The sequence below is a fragment of the Quercus robur genome, chromosome 5 (assembly GCF_932294415.1).
Source record: "Quercus robur chromosome 5, dhQueRobu3.1, whole genome shotgun sequence".
NCBI classification, from domain to species: Eukaryota; Viridiplantae; Streptophyta; class Magnoliopsida; order Fagales; family Fagaceae; genus Quercus; species Quercus robur.
Genome location: NC_065538.1, coordinates 83,786,906 through 83,804,311, shown reverse-complemented (window position 1 = coordinate 83,804,311; position 17,406 = coordinate 83,786,906). Strand labels below are relative to the sequence as shown.

General features: G+C 35.0%; 1 protein-coding gene and 1 pseudogene across 2 annotated transcripts in view; one reads left to right on the top strand and one right to left on the bottom strand.

The window, feature by feature from the left end:
* LOC126727448 (beta-galactosidase 8-like) overlaps positions 1-4,073 on the bottom strand; it is a 38,240-nt pseudogene extending 34,167 nt beyond the window's left edge.
* A 1,652-nt stretch (positions 4,074-5,725) lies between these two features.
* LOC126727447 (uncharacterized) overlaps positions 5,726-17,406 on the top strand; it is a 38,044-nt gene continuing 26,363 nt past the window's right edge. The window contains exons 1-5 of one of the 2 annotated variants that reach the window (XM_050433121.1): positions 5,727-5,879; positions 7,802-8,099; positions 8,185-8,307; positions 8,707-8,997; positions 11,176-11,686. In XM_050433121.1, coding sequence (XP_050289078.1) covers positions 7,836-8,099; positions 8,185-8,307; positions 8,707-8,997; positions 11,176-11,385 — 888 coding nt within the window. In that variant the 5' untranslated portion in view covers positions 5,727-5,879; positions 7,802-7,835 and the 3' untranslated portion in view covers positions 11,386-11,686. Of the gene's footprint in view, positions 5,880-7,801; positions 8,100-8,184; positions 8,308-8,706; positions 8,998-11,175; positions 11,687-17,406 lie in introns of those variants that run through there. The other variant, XM_050433122.1, reaches the window with a different exon arrangement.

The following is a 17,406-nucleotide window of genomic DNA, read 5'->3' as shown; positions in this document are numbered from 1 at the left end:
CCGGTTGCATCCCTTGGAGGTTCAAGGTACTACATCACTTTTATTGATGACTCAAGCAGAAAGGTATGGGTTTATTTTCTGAAAAATAAATCAGATGTATTTGAAACTTTTAAGAAGTGGAAGGCCATGGTTGAGACAGAAACAGGTTTGAAAGTAAAATGTTTGAGGTCAGATAATGGAGGAGAGTACATAGATGGAGGGTTCAGTGAGTATTGTGCTGCACAGGGAATTAGGATAGAGAAGACCATTCCTGGGACACCACAGCAGAATGGTGTGGCTGAGCGCATGAATAGAACTCTCAATGAGCGTGCTAGGAGTATGAGGTTGCATGTTGGACTACCAAAAACTTTTTGGGCTGATGCTGTTAGTACTGCAGCTTACCTGATAAACCGAGGACCTTCAGTTCCCATGGAGTTCAGACTTCCTGAGGAGGTTTGGAGCGGTAAAGAGGTAAAGTTTTCACACTTAAAAGTTTTTGGTTGTGTTTCTTATGTTCATATTGATTCTGATGCTCGTAGTAAACTTGATACAAAGTCTAAAATATGTTTTTTCATTGGCTATGGTGATGAGAAATTTGGCTATAGGTTTTGGGATGAACAAAACAGGAAAATCATCAGAAGTAGAAATGTGATATTTAATGAACAGGTTATGTACAAGGACAGGTCAACTGTAGTGTCAGATATTACAGGGATAGATCAAAAGAAATCTGAGTTTGTCAACTTAGATGAATTGACTGAAGGTACTGTCCAGAAAAGGGGTGAAGAAGACAAGGAGAATGTAAATTCACAGGTAGATCTGAGTACACCTGTAGCTGAAGTTCGCAGATCTTCCAGGAACATTAGACCTCCACAGCGTTATTCACCCACTTTAAATTATCTCCTGTTGACTGATGGTGGTGAGCCAGAGTGTTATGAAGAAGCCTTGCAAGATGAGAATTCAAGCAAGTGGGAGTTAGCCATGAAGGATGAGATGGATTCCTTATTGGGGAATCAAACATGGGAACTGACTGAATTGTCAGTAGGAAAGAAGGCTTTGCACAACAAGTGGGTATACAGAATAAAGAATGAGCATGATGGTAGCAAACGTTACAAGGCCAGATTAGTTGTTAAAGGGTTCCAGCAGAAGGAAGGCATTGACTACACAGAGATATTTTCTCCAGTTGTGAAGATGTCAACAATCAGACTAGTACTGGGAATGGTGGCTGCAGAAAACTTACATCTTGAGCAATTAGATGTGAAGACAGCATTCCTTCATGGTGACTTGGAGGAAGACCTTTACATGATTCAGCCAGAAGGGTTCATTGCTCAAGGACAAGAGAATTTAGTTTGCAAACTAAGAAAGAGCTTGTATGGCCTAAAACAAGCTCCTAGACAGTGGTACAAGAAATTTGACAGTTTTATGCACAGAATTGGGTTCAAGAGATGTGAAGCTGATCACTGTTGCTATGTTAAGTTTTTTGACAATTCTTACATCATATTATTGTTATATGTGGATGATATGCTTATTGCAGGGTCTAGCATTGAGGAGATTAATAATCTGAAGAAGCAATTGTCCAAACAGTTTGCAATGAAGGATTTGGGAGCTGCAAAGCAAATCCTTGGTATGAGAATCATTAGAGACAAGGCTAATGGTACATTGAAGCTTTCACAGTAAGAGTATGTGAAGAAAGTTCTCAGCAGGTTCAACATGAATGAAGCTAAACCAGTGAGCACACCCTTGGGTAGTCATTTCAAACTAAGTAAAGAACAATCACCGAAGACAGAAGAAGAAAGGGACCACATGAGCAAGGTGCCCTATGCCTCAGCTATTGGCAGCTTGATGTATGCGATGGTGTGTACAAGGCCAGACATTGCACATGCAGTGGGAGTTGTGAGTAGATTCATGAGTAGGCCTGGAAAGCAGCATTGGGAGGCAGTCAAGTGGATTCTGAGATATCTGAAGGGTTCATCAGATACATGTCTTTGCTTCACAGGTGCAAGTTTGAAACTGCAGGGTTATGTAGATGCTGATTTTGCTGGTGATATTGATAGTAGAAAGAGTACTACTGGGTTTGTTTTTACTCTGGGTGGTACAGCTATATCATGGGCTTCAAATCTACAGAAGATTGTTACTTTGTCTAGTACAGAAGCTGAGTATGTTGCAGCAACTGAAGCTGGAAAGGAGATGATTTGGCTACATGGTTTCTTAGAAGAATTGGGTAAGAAGCAGGAGATGGACATTCTACACAGTGACAGTCAGAGTGCAATCTTTCTTGCCAAGAATTCGGCTTTTCATTCAAAGTCGAAGCACATACAAACAAAATACCACTTTATCCGTTACCTTGTTGAAGATAAACTGGTAATGCTTGAGAAGATTTGTGGATCTAAGAACCCGGCAGACATGTTGACTAAGGGTGTCACTATTGAGAAGTTGAAGCTGTGCGCAGCTTCAATTGGTCTTCTAGCTTGAGGACAGGAGGATGAGTTGCAGGGATGAGGGATTGTGTTATGGAGGATTGTGGCTGATGTTTGCAGCTTGTGAGCCCTTAAGGGCTAAGGTGGAGCTGATGGAGGAGTTTGCTCGTGTAGCTTGATCAATTCAAGCCAAGGTGGAGATTTGTTGAAGTGGGCCGTGTGGCTTGAATTGCCACAAGCCCACGTCGGTCACTATTGACCAAATCCTATTTGTAATAGGAAAGTTTACTCCTGCCGACTTTAACATATATATATATATATATTATATTTTAAGGGCTGCCGTGTGAGATCAAAAAAGAAAGAAAAATTCCAATTAACCTAGTGAGCAGCCGCATGAGAGAAAATAGAGAAAAGAGAGGCAGCCAACTTCTATTCTTATTTTTTCTGTGAGAGAGTGCTAGGGTGTAATTGGGATTTGGGTTTCTTGAGAGTGTTCTTGTGCACTATTGTATTTTCCCTGATAATAGTGAAATCCTTGCAACTCCGTGGACGTAGGCAAATTGCCGAACCACGTAAAATATTGTCTTGTGCGTGTGATTATTTTTCTTTGACGTGTGTTTTCTCTATTTGTTTTGTTTCTCACAGGTTGGAATTTTTGGTTAAATTCCCTACATCAATTACATCCAGCCCGCCTTCCTTTGATTTCTTAATAATATCTGGCCACATCTACATTGCATCCCAATTTATACAATTTAAATTAAGAAGTAATGATACATCTAACAATACTAGATATCACCAAGAGCCTTGTAGCTCAGTGGCATTATCTAGTTCTCCCATTCTCATAGAGTTGAACTTTACTTTCACCCTCCCCCACTTAATGTAAGTACACACACACAAAAACAGCTATCAACTTAGTCAATAAAAAACTCCATCATATAGTAAGAAATAATGAATATGAAAAAATTCACCTCAGGAGTGCTTCTTGGATAATGAATAGAACCGGACTGCAAAATCTGTCTCTTCCCATCAATAACAAGTGCTTTATGGTCATATGTCACAGTGGTAGAATGTCCTTTCTCCCAATAATAACCTTCGAAGACTAAAACAACTAGTAGAGCTATTACTCTCACTTTCTTGCTTCCCATAATTTGAATTCAATAAAGCTCACAGTACCCAGAATGGCAAATATAGTGAAGTCTAAACAGACTTAGCAAGACAATCCAGACAGCTCAGCAACATCCTCAACCAATACTAGGACAAGGCTGTTTTCACCAACATGAGCAAAGTTTAATACTTTAAAAAAAAACCCAAAAAAATTTAAATATTTTTGAGATTATCAAAGACGTATATTTTGATGATTGAGGTCAGTGGTGATAGTGGGAGTTGTTTTGTTTCATTTGTTAGCATCGAAAATGTATATGCCAGAGCTACAAAGGTTGGTTTTGGTCCTTTTGGAGTGAAGCTGTGGTACTTACTGACCCAGAATTGTAAATTTAAGGGTTGCTTTCAAAGGGAGATTACAAAGAATATGGAACAAAAGGTAGCATTTACAAGTTTCTTCAGCTTCAGCCGGCAGCTGAGAACTAAAAGACAGTTAACACTGTTCTTGTTCTAAAATATTTTAGGAAATTATTGTGGTAAGATTCTACACGTATGATATTGATAAGGCACAAGCTCCAAACTAGAATCTATATCAAAAGAGACCAATGCAAGTCCACAATGGTATATACAAAGCCTAATAGGAACACACTCCTAAGCATTATGTGACTAAGAAATAACCTACTAGTGCTTAGAAGACGCCGACATATAGAACAAAAGACAACACATTTTCGAGGTGCCTGTGGCTTCCATTTCAATTTGAAGGGAGTAGCACTGTACCAGACCTTATATCCATCCATATGGTTGTAGGTTTTTTGTCATTTGGTCTGTAATAATGTATAATTAATCATTACTTCTTTGCAGCCCCGTACCTTGATAATGGAGTATATTTAGAAATGAGGGGTGTAGTTATACACTTAAGTTGCGTTTGGATTGGGCGGATACGTCTGCGTCTGCGTTTTGTTTGCTTTTTTTTTTTTTTTTCACGCGTTTTTTCAGATTGCGGTTACTGTTTATGTACTGTTCAATGAACAGTAGCCGTAAACTTTGACTTTTCAAACTTTTTTGGACCCATAAGTGCACATCGTGTACTGTTTATGGACCCACAAATTTCACTTTTCAGTAACTTTTTTTATTACAAATGGGTCCCACGGTACTATTTACACATTTAAAAATTATTTCGCTACAGTGTTTTTCAGTTTTCAGTTTCAGTTTTCAGTTTTCAACTGTATTCAAACGGACCCTTAGTGTACTGTGTACATACACACTTTTTGAAAACAGGATTTGACATCATTTCATAATTATAACTGAAATTGTGTTTCGAAATACAATTTCAGTTGTAGTGTGTATAGCAATATGTAACTTAGTGTGTACAACAATAATTAGCTTTTAAAATGATTATTTGGTGAATCAAATAATTTTTTTTAACAAGAGTTTTGAAAGTGGAGTAATTATTCACTTTGGAAATACAAGTCTTACTAATTAAATTCATGGTAAGATCTATTATTTACATGAAATAAGATATACGGTTCAATTCCTGCCTACACCAAAAATTAATTGGTGTATTGGTATGATAATAAAGAATTATCATCAGAAGCGAACATCATAACTTGAAACTCTCTAAAAAAAACATGAAATGACATGTTATGAGATATGGTGCCCACTTTATTTCAAATATTTTAATAGTATGGATTTTTTTTTTTTAAATAATTGTTACAACAACAAAGGGATTCCAACTAGTTATTACAAAAAGGGATTCCAACTAGTTATTACAAAAGGGAAGGGGATTCTAATAGTCAGGAGCCATGCCCCTGGCCTCCACCCTCCTCTAGTGAAAGGATATAATACACAGCACAAGGTTTTTTTTTTTTTTTTTACTGAGCAAATACATTGTACAAGTTTAACCTATTGAAATATAAAAATATGATCAATGATCAATCAAATTAATAATTAAATCCTTCTCAAAAAAATTAATAATTAAATATAAATATTAATTATTGATTTGGCATTTATTATATAATTTATATTTATTATCACATCATTTTTTTAATTATATTCTAATAAAATTCATCCTAAGTTAAGCATTTTTCTTAACATTTTCCTAGTTTCAACTTTCAAGTCTCAACTTGTCCACTTTTAGACATTGCCACATATCAGTCAACAGTCAACAGTCAACACAACCATACGGTGGCCCACATGATGAGTTGGCAAAATCTTACTCGCTATCAGAATTGTACTTTCAACAGCAAAAAGCAGCATATCCCACCACCGTCTCAAGCATCCTACGACTCTTCGAGTTTATACGAAGAAAAAATCAAAATCCATTTTTTTTTTTATAATCTGAAAATCTCTCAGCTTTCTTCGATCCACTCGTTCCAGTGATTAAAGGTGAGTTCGGTTAACTCTTCGCCATTCTTTGTTTGTAGTTTTAATAATATTTTCATTGCTTTAGAAATCAAAAAAAAAAATTGCTTTTATTTTTGCTTCAAAATAAGTGCTAGCTGAAATTCAAAGTGATACCCAAATGGTGACTAATCAAAACTTTCTTATATTTGCTGATATTGAACCGTGTTGGGTTCTTTCAATTTTGTGTATTTGTTTGATGAGTGTCAATAATCACAGGCATAGCAAACTTGATATTTCACAATTGAAGATGTTTGATTCAGTAATCTTAAAAGTTAAAACCATGTAGTTTTAGTTTAGTAGAGTGGGTTTTTGCACTTGTATGTTTTTTGTTCTTTTAATCTGACATACATTTAAATCTGAGGTTATAATCTTAATGGGTGTATAGAATAATTATACTATTTCAATGGTTATAATGGTACCAATAACAAATGTAAGAGCCAAAGGGATTCTTTTTCTTTTTTTAATTTTTGATTTCCATTAATTGGTAATGTTTTGTGGACCTTGACTAGTCTATTGAGAATCCATAGAAAAGTCGTACCCCGAGCACAAAACTCGCACTTTTGCAGGGCTTGGAAGTTGGGAGAGGTGATTGGTAGTACCCCTTTATTTTTGAGAGGCTGATTCCTAGACTTAAACTTACAACCTATCGCTTTTAGTGGAATGCACTTGGCTTTGCACCAAGGCCCAACCTCTTGTAGAGAATCCGTAGTTAGCTCTATAATCTTGGGACTAAGGCTTGGTTGTTGTTATTGTAGAATTAACTAGTAACATTAACTTATCAAAAAATTAGAATTCACAGGTAATGTTTTATATGTTGATTTCTCTTAGACCCATGTACTTTTTTGTTTACAACATGTGGGGTTGAGGGAAGTTGTACCCAGATTCTCCCCATGGAGAGAATTAGGCAATGCCACTAAGCCATAGAGCTCTTGACCAGTCAGACTCTTAAACTCGTATTATAATTGTGCCTTTAATAAGAATAGTGCAGCTACAGCACCATATCGATTAGTAACTGTGCTGTCAAAATATGGAATTGGGTTTGCAAGATTCAGATGGGTAACCATGCCACTAAAATAACATATGGAATGTAGTGATGAATGAGATAGCTTAACAAAATAAGTTATACATGCTGCTAAAAGCTCTTCATATGATGACTTAAATGCATCATAATTTAAACTTCACATTTTTTTCTTGCAAACTCTCCTAGAATGGAGCATGGTTTTGTCTCATTTTTCTAGTTTTTCCTTTCCTGTTTTACATGATCATTGTAATTTTGGTTCCTAATTTTTGCCCCCACAATACATCTCCAATGTACTCGGGTTGGCTATTTTTTTTAATAATGTTTTACATTACCTATCAAAAAAAATTTAGAACTTTACATTCATCTCCCTAGAAGCAGCAGAGGATTTCTCATCCACCATCACCTTCTATTTTGAAATCAATTATTTTGAGGGTTAATGTACTTTTATGCATACGTGCATAAATATGTGGCTGTGATGTTTTCAGTATGACTTAGTTCAATTTTTTGGAACTCATGCATTTTATTCTTCAACACACTTAAATATGATATGATTATTAATTTTTATGGTAAATAGTTAAGGCAGTGATTAGCTTTTTGGAAAATGCAGTGTCAATATCCTAATGTTGATATCCTTTTAAGTGTGGCACATGTTCCTATAGAATGGATGAGAAAACCAACAGTCAAAATATAACCTAGAAGTACTAGCACAATGTAACATGGAGATTGCTGGAGCCTTATATAATTGTTTCTGTTATGAATATATACTTGGTTTCTTCTCCTTGATTCTGCCACATTACTTGGTATATGGCTGAATGCTTAGTTCCATGCATAATAAAATGAACATATAGATCCTGATTTTCTATTTTTTTGAACTCTGTTGCAGATCCTGAGTTAGGTTCTTGTCTCTCTAGTTAACAATGGATATAAGTAAAATGAGTCGGGGAGAAATGACTCTTTTTGGATCTGCATGTTGTTCAATGCTTACGATGCATTTCACAGTACAGTTATTGTCACAGCATCTGTTTTATTGGAAGAACCCAAAGGAGCAGAAGGCCATAATAATTATTATCCTTATGGCTCCCATATATGCAATCGACTCATTTGTGGGTTTGTTGGATATCCAGGGAAGCAAAGCATTTTTCATGCTTTTGGATTCAATTAGGGAATGTTATGAGGCGCTGGTGAGTGCCTTCCACTCAGTTTTGATTTAATTTTGTTTTTGGCTTATCATCTCATGTCTAACTTTTCATTTTTTTTTTCTTGCAGGTGATTGCTAAGTTCATGGCTTTGATGTACAGTTACCTGAATATATCTATTAGTAAAAATATTGTACCAGATGGCATTAAAGGAAGAGAAATTCACCATTCATTTCCAATGACTCTTTTTCAGGTGCAAAAGTCAGCTTCTACTTTGTAATATTCTGAATTTTATCTTGTTATGGGAACTATATTTACAAATAGTGTATGCTAGCATCATGAATGGGATTTTGGCCCACATGGGGACATGGAAAGTAAACAATTATGTTTTCGAGATTATGTCATAATTGCTTCATCATAAACTTACCAAATTTCAGTTAGGAAGGGACTGAAGCACATCATTCCTTTAATGCTGGTGTTTATTAAAATATTATTTTCTGAGATGATGTGTTGAAACATGTCAGATCTAAATACATTCTGCAGTATTGTAAGCTTTTCCTTTCTTTACAGCATCATTGACCCAATCTCTTAGGTCCATTTCTGTTTAAGTCTATGTAAGATAATTGAAATGTAGTGGTTTCACAAACTGCAGCCTCACACTGTCCGGCTAGACCACCATACCCTAAAGCTCCTCAAGTATTGGACATGGCAATTTGTCATCATCCGCCCAGTTTGCTCCATTTTGATGATAGCACTGCAAATGCTTGGGATGTACCCCAGTTGGTTGAGCTGGACATTCACCATCATTCTTAACATTTCAGTTTCATTGGCCTTGTATTCTCTGGTGCTCTTTTACCATGTGTTTGCAAAGGAACTGCAACCCCACAAACCACTTGCAAAGTTCATGTGCATCAAAGGGATTGTCTTCTTTTGTTTTTGGCAGGTAAATTTTATTGTATGTTATTTATTATTATTTTTGTGTGTGTTCTTTGTTGTTTGTGCTTATGTTTTTTAGGCTACTTCATCTTCTCTGATTGAAGCAGCTCTCACACTTAAGAAAGATTTCTTACCTATCCAAAAAAAATTCTCATCCCATTCATTTTTTGGCATTTAAGCTAAATTCTTCACACAACCCTTCCCCCCTGAAAAGAAAGAAAATTACTCTAAAAAGGATAGAATGGAAGCCTAACACAAACTTATGAAATGCACCAAGGACACAAAAGAACTCCCAAAGTTTGGACAAGAAATACTTATCAAAAAAAAAAAGTTTGGACAAGAAATCAAAGCATCTCTAAAAGCCTAAAAGTTGGACATAAAGACACCAGCCTTTTTCAGTCCCTACAATTATAGTTCATAGCCTTTATAGTTGAAAGTCCTAGGTGAAGATTTTTTAGTTTCCAAGGTTAAAAAAAGGCTCCTAGGATTTGGTGCCTTTTAGATATAAAAACTAAAGATAATATGCACAGAAGTCTACTTCAAATGTACTCCACCGTGAAACTCCTAATGACCAACTTAAGCCAATGGTTCTAACCATTTGAACTTTTAAGGACTATTTAACATGCTTGAATTCCTTTCACCTCCATGTGGCTGAATGATATTTCTAAGTGAAACATCCAAATTGGGCACCCGAGGTCTTCACTATTATTTTTCCAATTTAGTTAGACTCTCAAAGTACTTGTTAGCTTGGTAGTTTGTGTTTATAGACTAGCACCCAAGTCTGGCTTGAATTGATAGGATGCCTAGAGATTCTTTAAAGACGCAAACTAGCAGTTGATTTTAAACATCATATGCCTTAGGCTGCGTTTGGTTGAATGTAAAATATTTTTAAGTGAATATTTTCGGGAAAGGAAAATATTTTCAAGTGTTTGGTTGCATTCCAAAAAATACTTTGGAAAATATTTTCTAGTGTTTGGTTGTGTTCCTGAAAATGCTCTATAAAACCCATTTTTATCATGTTTCTCATATTTTCTTAGGATCCAAACAAATATTATTACAGAGAATCAAGATATATAAACAATCAAAGAAACAAAAATCAAAACAAAAAAATCAAAATCCCAAGATCAATCATGAGAGAGGGACTTAAGTGACAGAGAGAGAGAGATCGAAACAAACGGTGCTATGTGACGATGAGGAATGGGTTGGCGGAGTGGGTCGTTCACTGGATCAGCTCAGGGTGGGTTGCTTAGGGGTGTCTCAGGGGTGGGTCAGCTCAGGGGTGGGCTGCTCATGGCGGTCCGATTGGCTCAGGGGTGGGTCGTTCATTGGGTCGGTGACGATGAAGAATGAGTCGGCGGAGTGGGATGGGTCTTCTTTTGCCGAAGTGGGATGAACAGAGCACTCACCGTCGCGTGGAGGGGACAAGGACGGCGATCTGACCGGCACGATCGTGGGTTCGATGACGCAATCTCTCTCTCTCTTTCTCTCTGTTTGCGCGTCTGTGAGTCCTTCTTTCTCTCTCTCTTTCTCTCTTTGTGCGTCTCTGGAAATGGTTTGAAATGAAAATAACAACAGAAAATATTTTACGCCCCGTTGCCCTTATTTTACAGTCAACACTGAAAACATTTTCAGTTTGACCCAATTTTCAGTAACAACCAAACACCCATTTTTACGGAAAAGCATTTCTAGAAGTGGTTTGAAGCCAAAACAAACGCACCCTTAATCTTTAACATAATTTTAGATGCTTTCATGTAAACTTATTATACTATTGGAAAATTAGTGTGGATGTTTTCTTTTTTAATAGAGTAGAAAACTTAAGTGATTCTAGTAACTTATACCTTAAGGGTAATCCTGGAACATTGTGTTGATCCAGAATACCCAAGCATTGTCATTTGCACTTTGAATATCTTAATGGTTATTATCTGATTACTTATTTTCTTAAAAAAGGTGTTCTCTGGGTCCTGGGTCTTTGTATTGCCTTAAATGACACTTAAACAGAACATAGTGTATGACCTTTCTGCCTCAAAATTTTGTTCTGATACAACTCTCTCTCTCTCCCCTATTTATTTTTCCTTCTTTTTTTCCTCTAATCTATTTTGAATTTCTTCTTTATAAGCATGGAAATAATATGTGGACGCCTCATGTCAATACTTGTTTACAAATTTCCATCTTTGACCAAACGCAGGGAGTGGTGCTTAAAGTACTAGCTGCACTGGGTATCATTCAATCTCATCATTTCTGGTTAGATGTGGAGCACACTGAGGAAGCTATTCAGAATGTCTTGGTATGTTTAGAGATGGTTGTCTTTTCTGTTCTCCAGCAATATGCATACCATGTTTACCCTTACAGTGGAGACGTTGAATCGAAGTTTAAATTAAATAAGAAGGACAAATGATTTGAAAAGGCTCAAGAGGAAGCAGGGAGAAATCTATAGTAATATTTGCTTTGAGAATTGGCCTGACTCCTGTGGTTTTGGAGACATGATAATGTGGATTTGAATGTAATCATGTATGTGTATTTTTTTTTTTTTTTTTTTCTTTTCATAGTTTGAAAGACAAGGCTAATTCCAGACATTTTATAATGCATTTTTGGTGAATGTAATCATGTATGTCATATGATCACTTACTCTTCTCCTTATTATTTCATACTAGTTGCAAACTCAATGATAATATAATGTAAAATTTGTAAGTTAATAATGCATGTCATTTAAAAGTATTTTTCATTTTTATAAATTTTATGTAATGGAACAAGTAATGTATTTTGCATAATTATAATATTTTTTTATATAAATAGAGAAGATGTTATTAAAAGGAATTTTTTAATAATATATCATAATCAATTGACTAATTTGAACACATCCAAGATTATTTAAAAAAAATATATACTCTCATATTCCATGGAATACATATAACATGTTACATTAAGTTTAAATTACTATATCTAAAAAAGTTTAAATTATTATATAAGTTTAGATTTGTAGCACTTTTTTTTTCTTTCCAAATATTAGTATAACGTCTATATTATTGAAACTTGAATAACAAGGTATTCTTTTAAATATTTATCATTTTTATTGCCTATTTAGGTCCATATCTCTAATTTCTATTTCATTTCATTTTGTTTGTATTTTTTAACCCAAAAGTAAAGAGTTTAGCCCAGATGGAATAAAATTTCATACTTTTCAACCAGAAATGTAAGGAAAAAAAATGTTAAGCCAATTAAAAATGAAACCTACAAAAAGAATCAATTTAAAGCTCAATTAGTTTAAAATAGATAGAAATGGTCCAAAGTTACCAAATATATCGCAGTGGACCGAATGAACCTAAGTGAACCGAAATTGACTAAATTGGACTTAATAGACCCAAGTGGACCAAACCAGACCAAAGTTGACTGAATGGACCAAAAAAAATACCAAAATAGACCAAATGGACTAAGGTGCTACATTGATGTGGCTCAAAACAAATGCAATAACAATAAATGATACGCTTCTATTATATAAATATAGATATGTAAGACTTATATGTAATAAAATTTGTACTAACTACAATATCACTAAAAAATAATTAGGAATTATGTTTATTATGTTGTTGATGTGAAACTAACAAATTATGTCACTTTGTAGTTAGTAAACGGTGCCGTTTAAATATTCTTTTATATTAAAAATCTAAATGAAAACATTCATAAGATGCATTATTATCATATAAAAGATCTTATTGTTTGATTAATATTAATTTTAATAAAAATGCTTAAATGACATCATTTACTAATAGATTTGGACAAAATAATTAGATTAACTCATTTAGTTATTTGCTAATAGATCTTACAATTAAAATGGGCCTAATGGATCAAATGCAATATTATTATATAAAAGACACATCTCACTCTTATTTTTTTTAAAAGAGTTTCAACGTATAGCATTCGTTTCCAATGATAACTTTTTATTATCAAACCAGGATACCAATCAGTTTTTGGTATAGGTGAGAATTGAATCCCAGATCTCTCATTCAACCATAAAAAACTTTATCAATTGAGTTAACTGAACCCACCACATCTCACTCACTTGTCTACCCAACAAAGCAACAATTCTGTTTCCATGAGCTCCTGGATGCGTTCATCCAAGCCTCACCCGACCGAATTAGTCATATACCCAACGTCTCATCCTGTGTGTACACAGCACGCACGCACGCACAAGGAGCCGCTTTGTTGGCAGTTTTGAGGCCTAGCAAAAGCTTCGAATCTGGCTCCCTATCAAGAACCAGGACCCAAAAATCCTGTGTCATCCTCTTTGACACATTTCAACACCAAACAAAAAGACCACTGCTCCCAAAGTTGAAAATTTACCCTCTTTGACTTTTGATGGTAAAAGCTACATGCAAAATTCAAATGGTTAGGTCAGGTAATACTAATACATATATTCCCAGAAGATACAACCTATGATTATGCATGGCGTACACAACAACAGTGTTGTCATGATGAAACTCACTGTTTCCTATCCAACTCCATAAATTAATGCAAAGGGACTTTTGTAATGAATTTGCTTTAATGGTTTGGTTGAAACCAGCATCAGTGATAAGGAAAAGGATCTTTCGTCAATTTCTCAATATATTAAATATTAGAAGTTTACATTTTTGTTTTTTTAGTTTTATTCTTGTATACATCCCGTGTATAGAAACCTTTATGACTTTGGAAATAAATCAGCAACATTTACAGATTTTATGAATAAATAATGCAATATTAAAAGACATGCCAAAAGCATTTGATTCACAAAAACCCCAACAGGAAAAACCAACAAACTGCCCCACATCAATAAAAAGGAATTACTGCATTCAGATTACAGAGGAGCTTGTGTCAACCAAGAAAATACTTGTCACGAAAGCACAAAACAAACATCACCACCTTATAAAGAAGTCTTTCTTGGACAAGGACAGCAGCTGCTCAATCACATTCTATGACTAATAGATCACTCAATAACATGCTAATCTTATGAATTAAGATGCAAATCCAAAAACACAAGTTAAATCATTTAATTCCTAAAAAGCCTAACAGGGCAAAGCAAAACTGATATTATTCTACCCCGGCAACCATAGTTGGGTCACAATCACCGTTAATCGGTGTCCCAAACCAACAAGAGACATTACCACATTTGAATAGGATGAGCTTTTCAGAAAAAGTTTAACAAAAATTACATGAGTGCAACACAACAGGAAAAGAATTCAATGAAAGTTCAACCAACACAGAGTTAGATTAGGATTGTAGGAGAGAACAATGAAAGTGGGAGGAAAAGAAATCTATGCTACAATATAAATACTTTACTTTCTAGGCATTTGGAGTAGTAATGTTTAAAGAATGCAACTCATAACACATGCGACTGCCCCATGATGACAAATCACAAAATTTACAAAGCTCCGAAAAGCATAAGGCTGTAGTGCTAAAAGACCAAATGAATGATCTCAAGTTTTGAAAGGTTATGATAAATGATAGTAGATGGCAATCAAATAAGAAACCACAAACAGTCTACTAGCACACTGACCTTCTATGAGTAGGAATCAAACTCAAAAACTTAATGCACCAAGAGATGCAGGAGTCGCCAAACAGCAAATAAAAGAACTATTATATTTCATAAGAATCCAACAAATATAAAGATAAATCCTTCTGGTGGATCTTAAAATAAATACAAACAAAAGTAACGTGCTTGTGCAATACTACAATCATCATACTGGATCTCTAGATCTTTCACAAGAGGTAGTTGTTTCATTTAATAACAACACAATTGAGGTCTTTGTATAAGGAAAGATCCACACAATAATAACCTCATTAGGGACCCAACAATACAGCTTCCAATGAAGTATATCCCTTCTTTACACTGATCAAATCATTCCTATATCATCTTGCAATGCCTGTAAGAATAGTGACTAGTCTAAAAAGATGACATGGCATGGGAGGGATCATGCAAGTGTAAAAAACTATTATGAAAATTGGAATGCAGTAAGTATTCACACCAACCCATTATCGTCCCACTGAAATTAGCAAGACATCCAAGCATAATATTTATCCAAATCCTCTGAGTAAGGGCATTTGAAAAAGAAACAAGCTCTACTCTCATTATTGTTTCTGTATAAAACAGATCACCTTTGAAACCCCACTGCAGTAGCCAATGGTCAGTATGCAATCTGCTTCTAATTGCTGGCAAGCCTAGAAATGCACCTAACAAAATAAAATGAGAGAAATACTCACTGCTAACAGCCAGGGGACCAATTACAAAGAGAAATACTTTGGACTTTTTTATTCTCCATGTGCAGAGGTAGACAACAGATTCCAAGACATAAGAGTTGGGTACTTAACCACAAAGCAGATTGAAAAATCAATTTGCTTTGGCCAATTTTAATCCTTAAAAAATGATTAACCTATTGGAATACAAGTTGCCAAAAAAGAAAAAAACTAGAAAAGGAGTAATTTGAGAGAAGATACATGAGATAATTAAATTTAAGACAATTAAAAACTGCCACCCACAAGGAAGGCATTTTAATATGAATAATTTAAGGTTTGCAAAAGAGAAAATGGGCTATCATATTGTTGGGACAAAGGAGTTTAATTAGACAAATAGAAAATTTCCAAAAACACGTCAACCCTACAAAAACTAGATAGTCTGCAGTGAGTCCTTTAATAAGTTATCCAATTCAGGAAACAGGGATGAAACAGTTAACCTAAACAACCTTTAGTTGATGTTGTACCAGATCTCTAGAGCTTTCACAAGAGATAGTTGTTTCATTTATTTAATAACAAAAAAAATTGAGTTTCCAGATTATACAAAACACGTTTAACATCCAAAAAAACTGAAACAATAAGGCTACACATGGTAATTCAAGGTCTTTATACAAGGATCCACATTTTGATGAAGTATATCCCTTCTGTACACAGATCAAATCATTTGAAAAGAGTACTATTTTGACTAGTTGATAAGATGACATTAAAGAAAGTGAAGAAGGAGAGGATAGAGAACGGGTTAGAGGAAGTTAGGAGAGAGAAAGAGAGAAGCTGGCGTGAAAGTGAAGAAGAAAGAAAGAGAGTTGATACTTGATAGCATGCATGTTTACTGGGTTTGTGAGAGAGAATGTGAAAGAAACCGAGTCTGAGTAAGAGTAGTTAGAAAGCGTGTTTACTGTGATGGGGTTTGTGGTTTGTGTGTGCTAGAGATAGATTGCTAACCTAAGAGCATTTAAAGCATTGGAAAATGTTAATACTACTCTATTTTATCATTCCAAAATCTCACCTTATCATTATACCATACCATTTTACAATACTTCTAACATCTCAAAACTCTATTTTTATTTAAATATTATTTTTTAATCTTTTTTTATTATTTCTTTCTAACTCTCACTTTTTTTCAGTTTTTTCAGCTTACCTATGATTTCCAACGGTCACATTTTGCTGGGTTCCGCAACAATAGTTTCACACTGATATAATTCACAACAAAACTTATATAATTCACCAAAATATCCAACACATATGTATCCTAATCAAAATATCAAACCCGAAAACCCAGCAACACCAAATCAATCCCTTCTCACTTTAGCATCAATAGCCCAACTTTTGTCATTATTCAATATCAAACCCGAAAACCCAGCAACACCAAATCAATCCCTTCTCACTTTAGCATCAATAGCCCAACTTTTGTCATTATTCAATATCAAACCCGAAAACCCAGCAACACCAAATCAATCCCTTCTCACTTTAGCATCAATAGCCCAACTTTTCCCATCTGAATAATGACAATAACATTCACAGCCTTTGTAACATTCAAACATTCAAACATAAGACAAATAAAAAACCCCTCTTCTCTTTAACAGCCTTTCAAACATATCACAGCCTTTGTAACATTCAAACATTCAAACATCACAACTGAATAATGACAATAAAAAACCTAAGTGTTGAGGTAATCCAAGTGTTCATACAACAAGTGTCGGCAATAGTTACTAACTGCCATACAACAAGTGTTCATACAACAAACTCAATCCTTTGTAACCCAAGTGTTCATACAACAAACTAACTGCCATGTTTAAGAGTCGGCAATAGTTACTTCCACCTCCACACCAGGCTCAATCGTAATGGAGGTAATCTGCTTAACAACATCTGGGGAGCTAAACAGGTCGATAACACGCTTGTGGATACGAAGTTCAAATCTATCCCAAGTGTTGGTACCTACAAACCAAAAACGAAAAGAATTCACAATAATATTCATACAAGGAAATGAACAACACAAAAACATCTTTCATAATAGATACATTTCTCACACACTTACCAAGTTCCTACAACTCCCCTTGTAATTGCCATATATGCTCAATGAGGTCTGTTTGGAGTTGAAAATGATTTTTATGGTCTCAAATACATTGATGGGTTTCAATGAACTCCGTAAATGTAT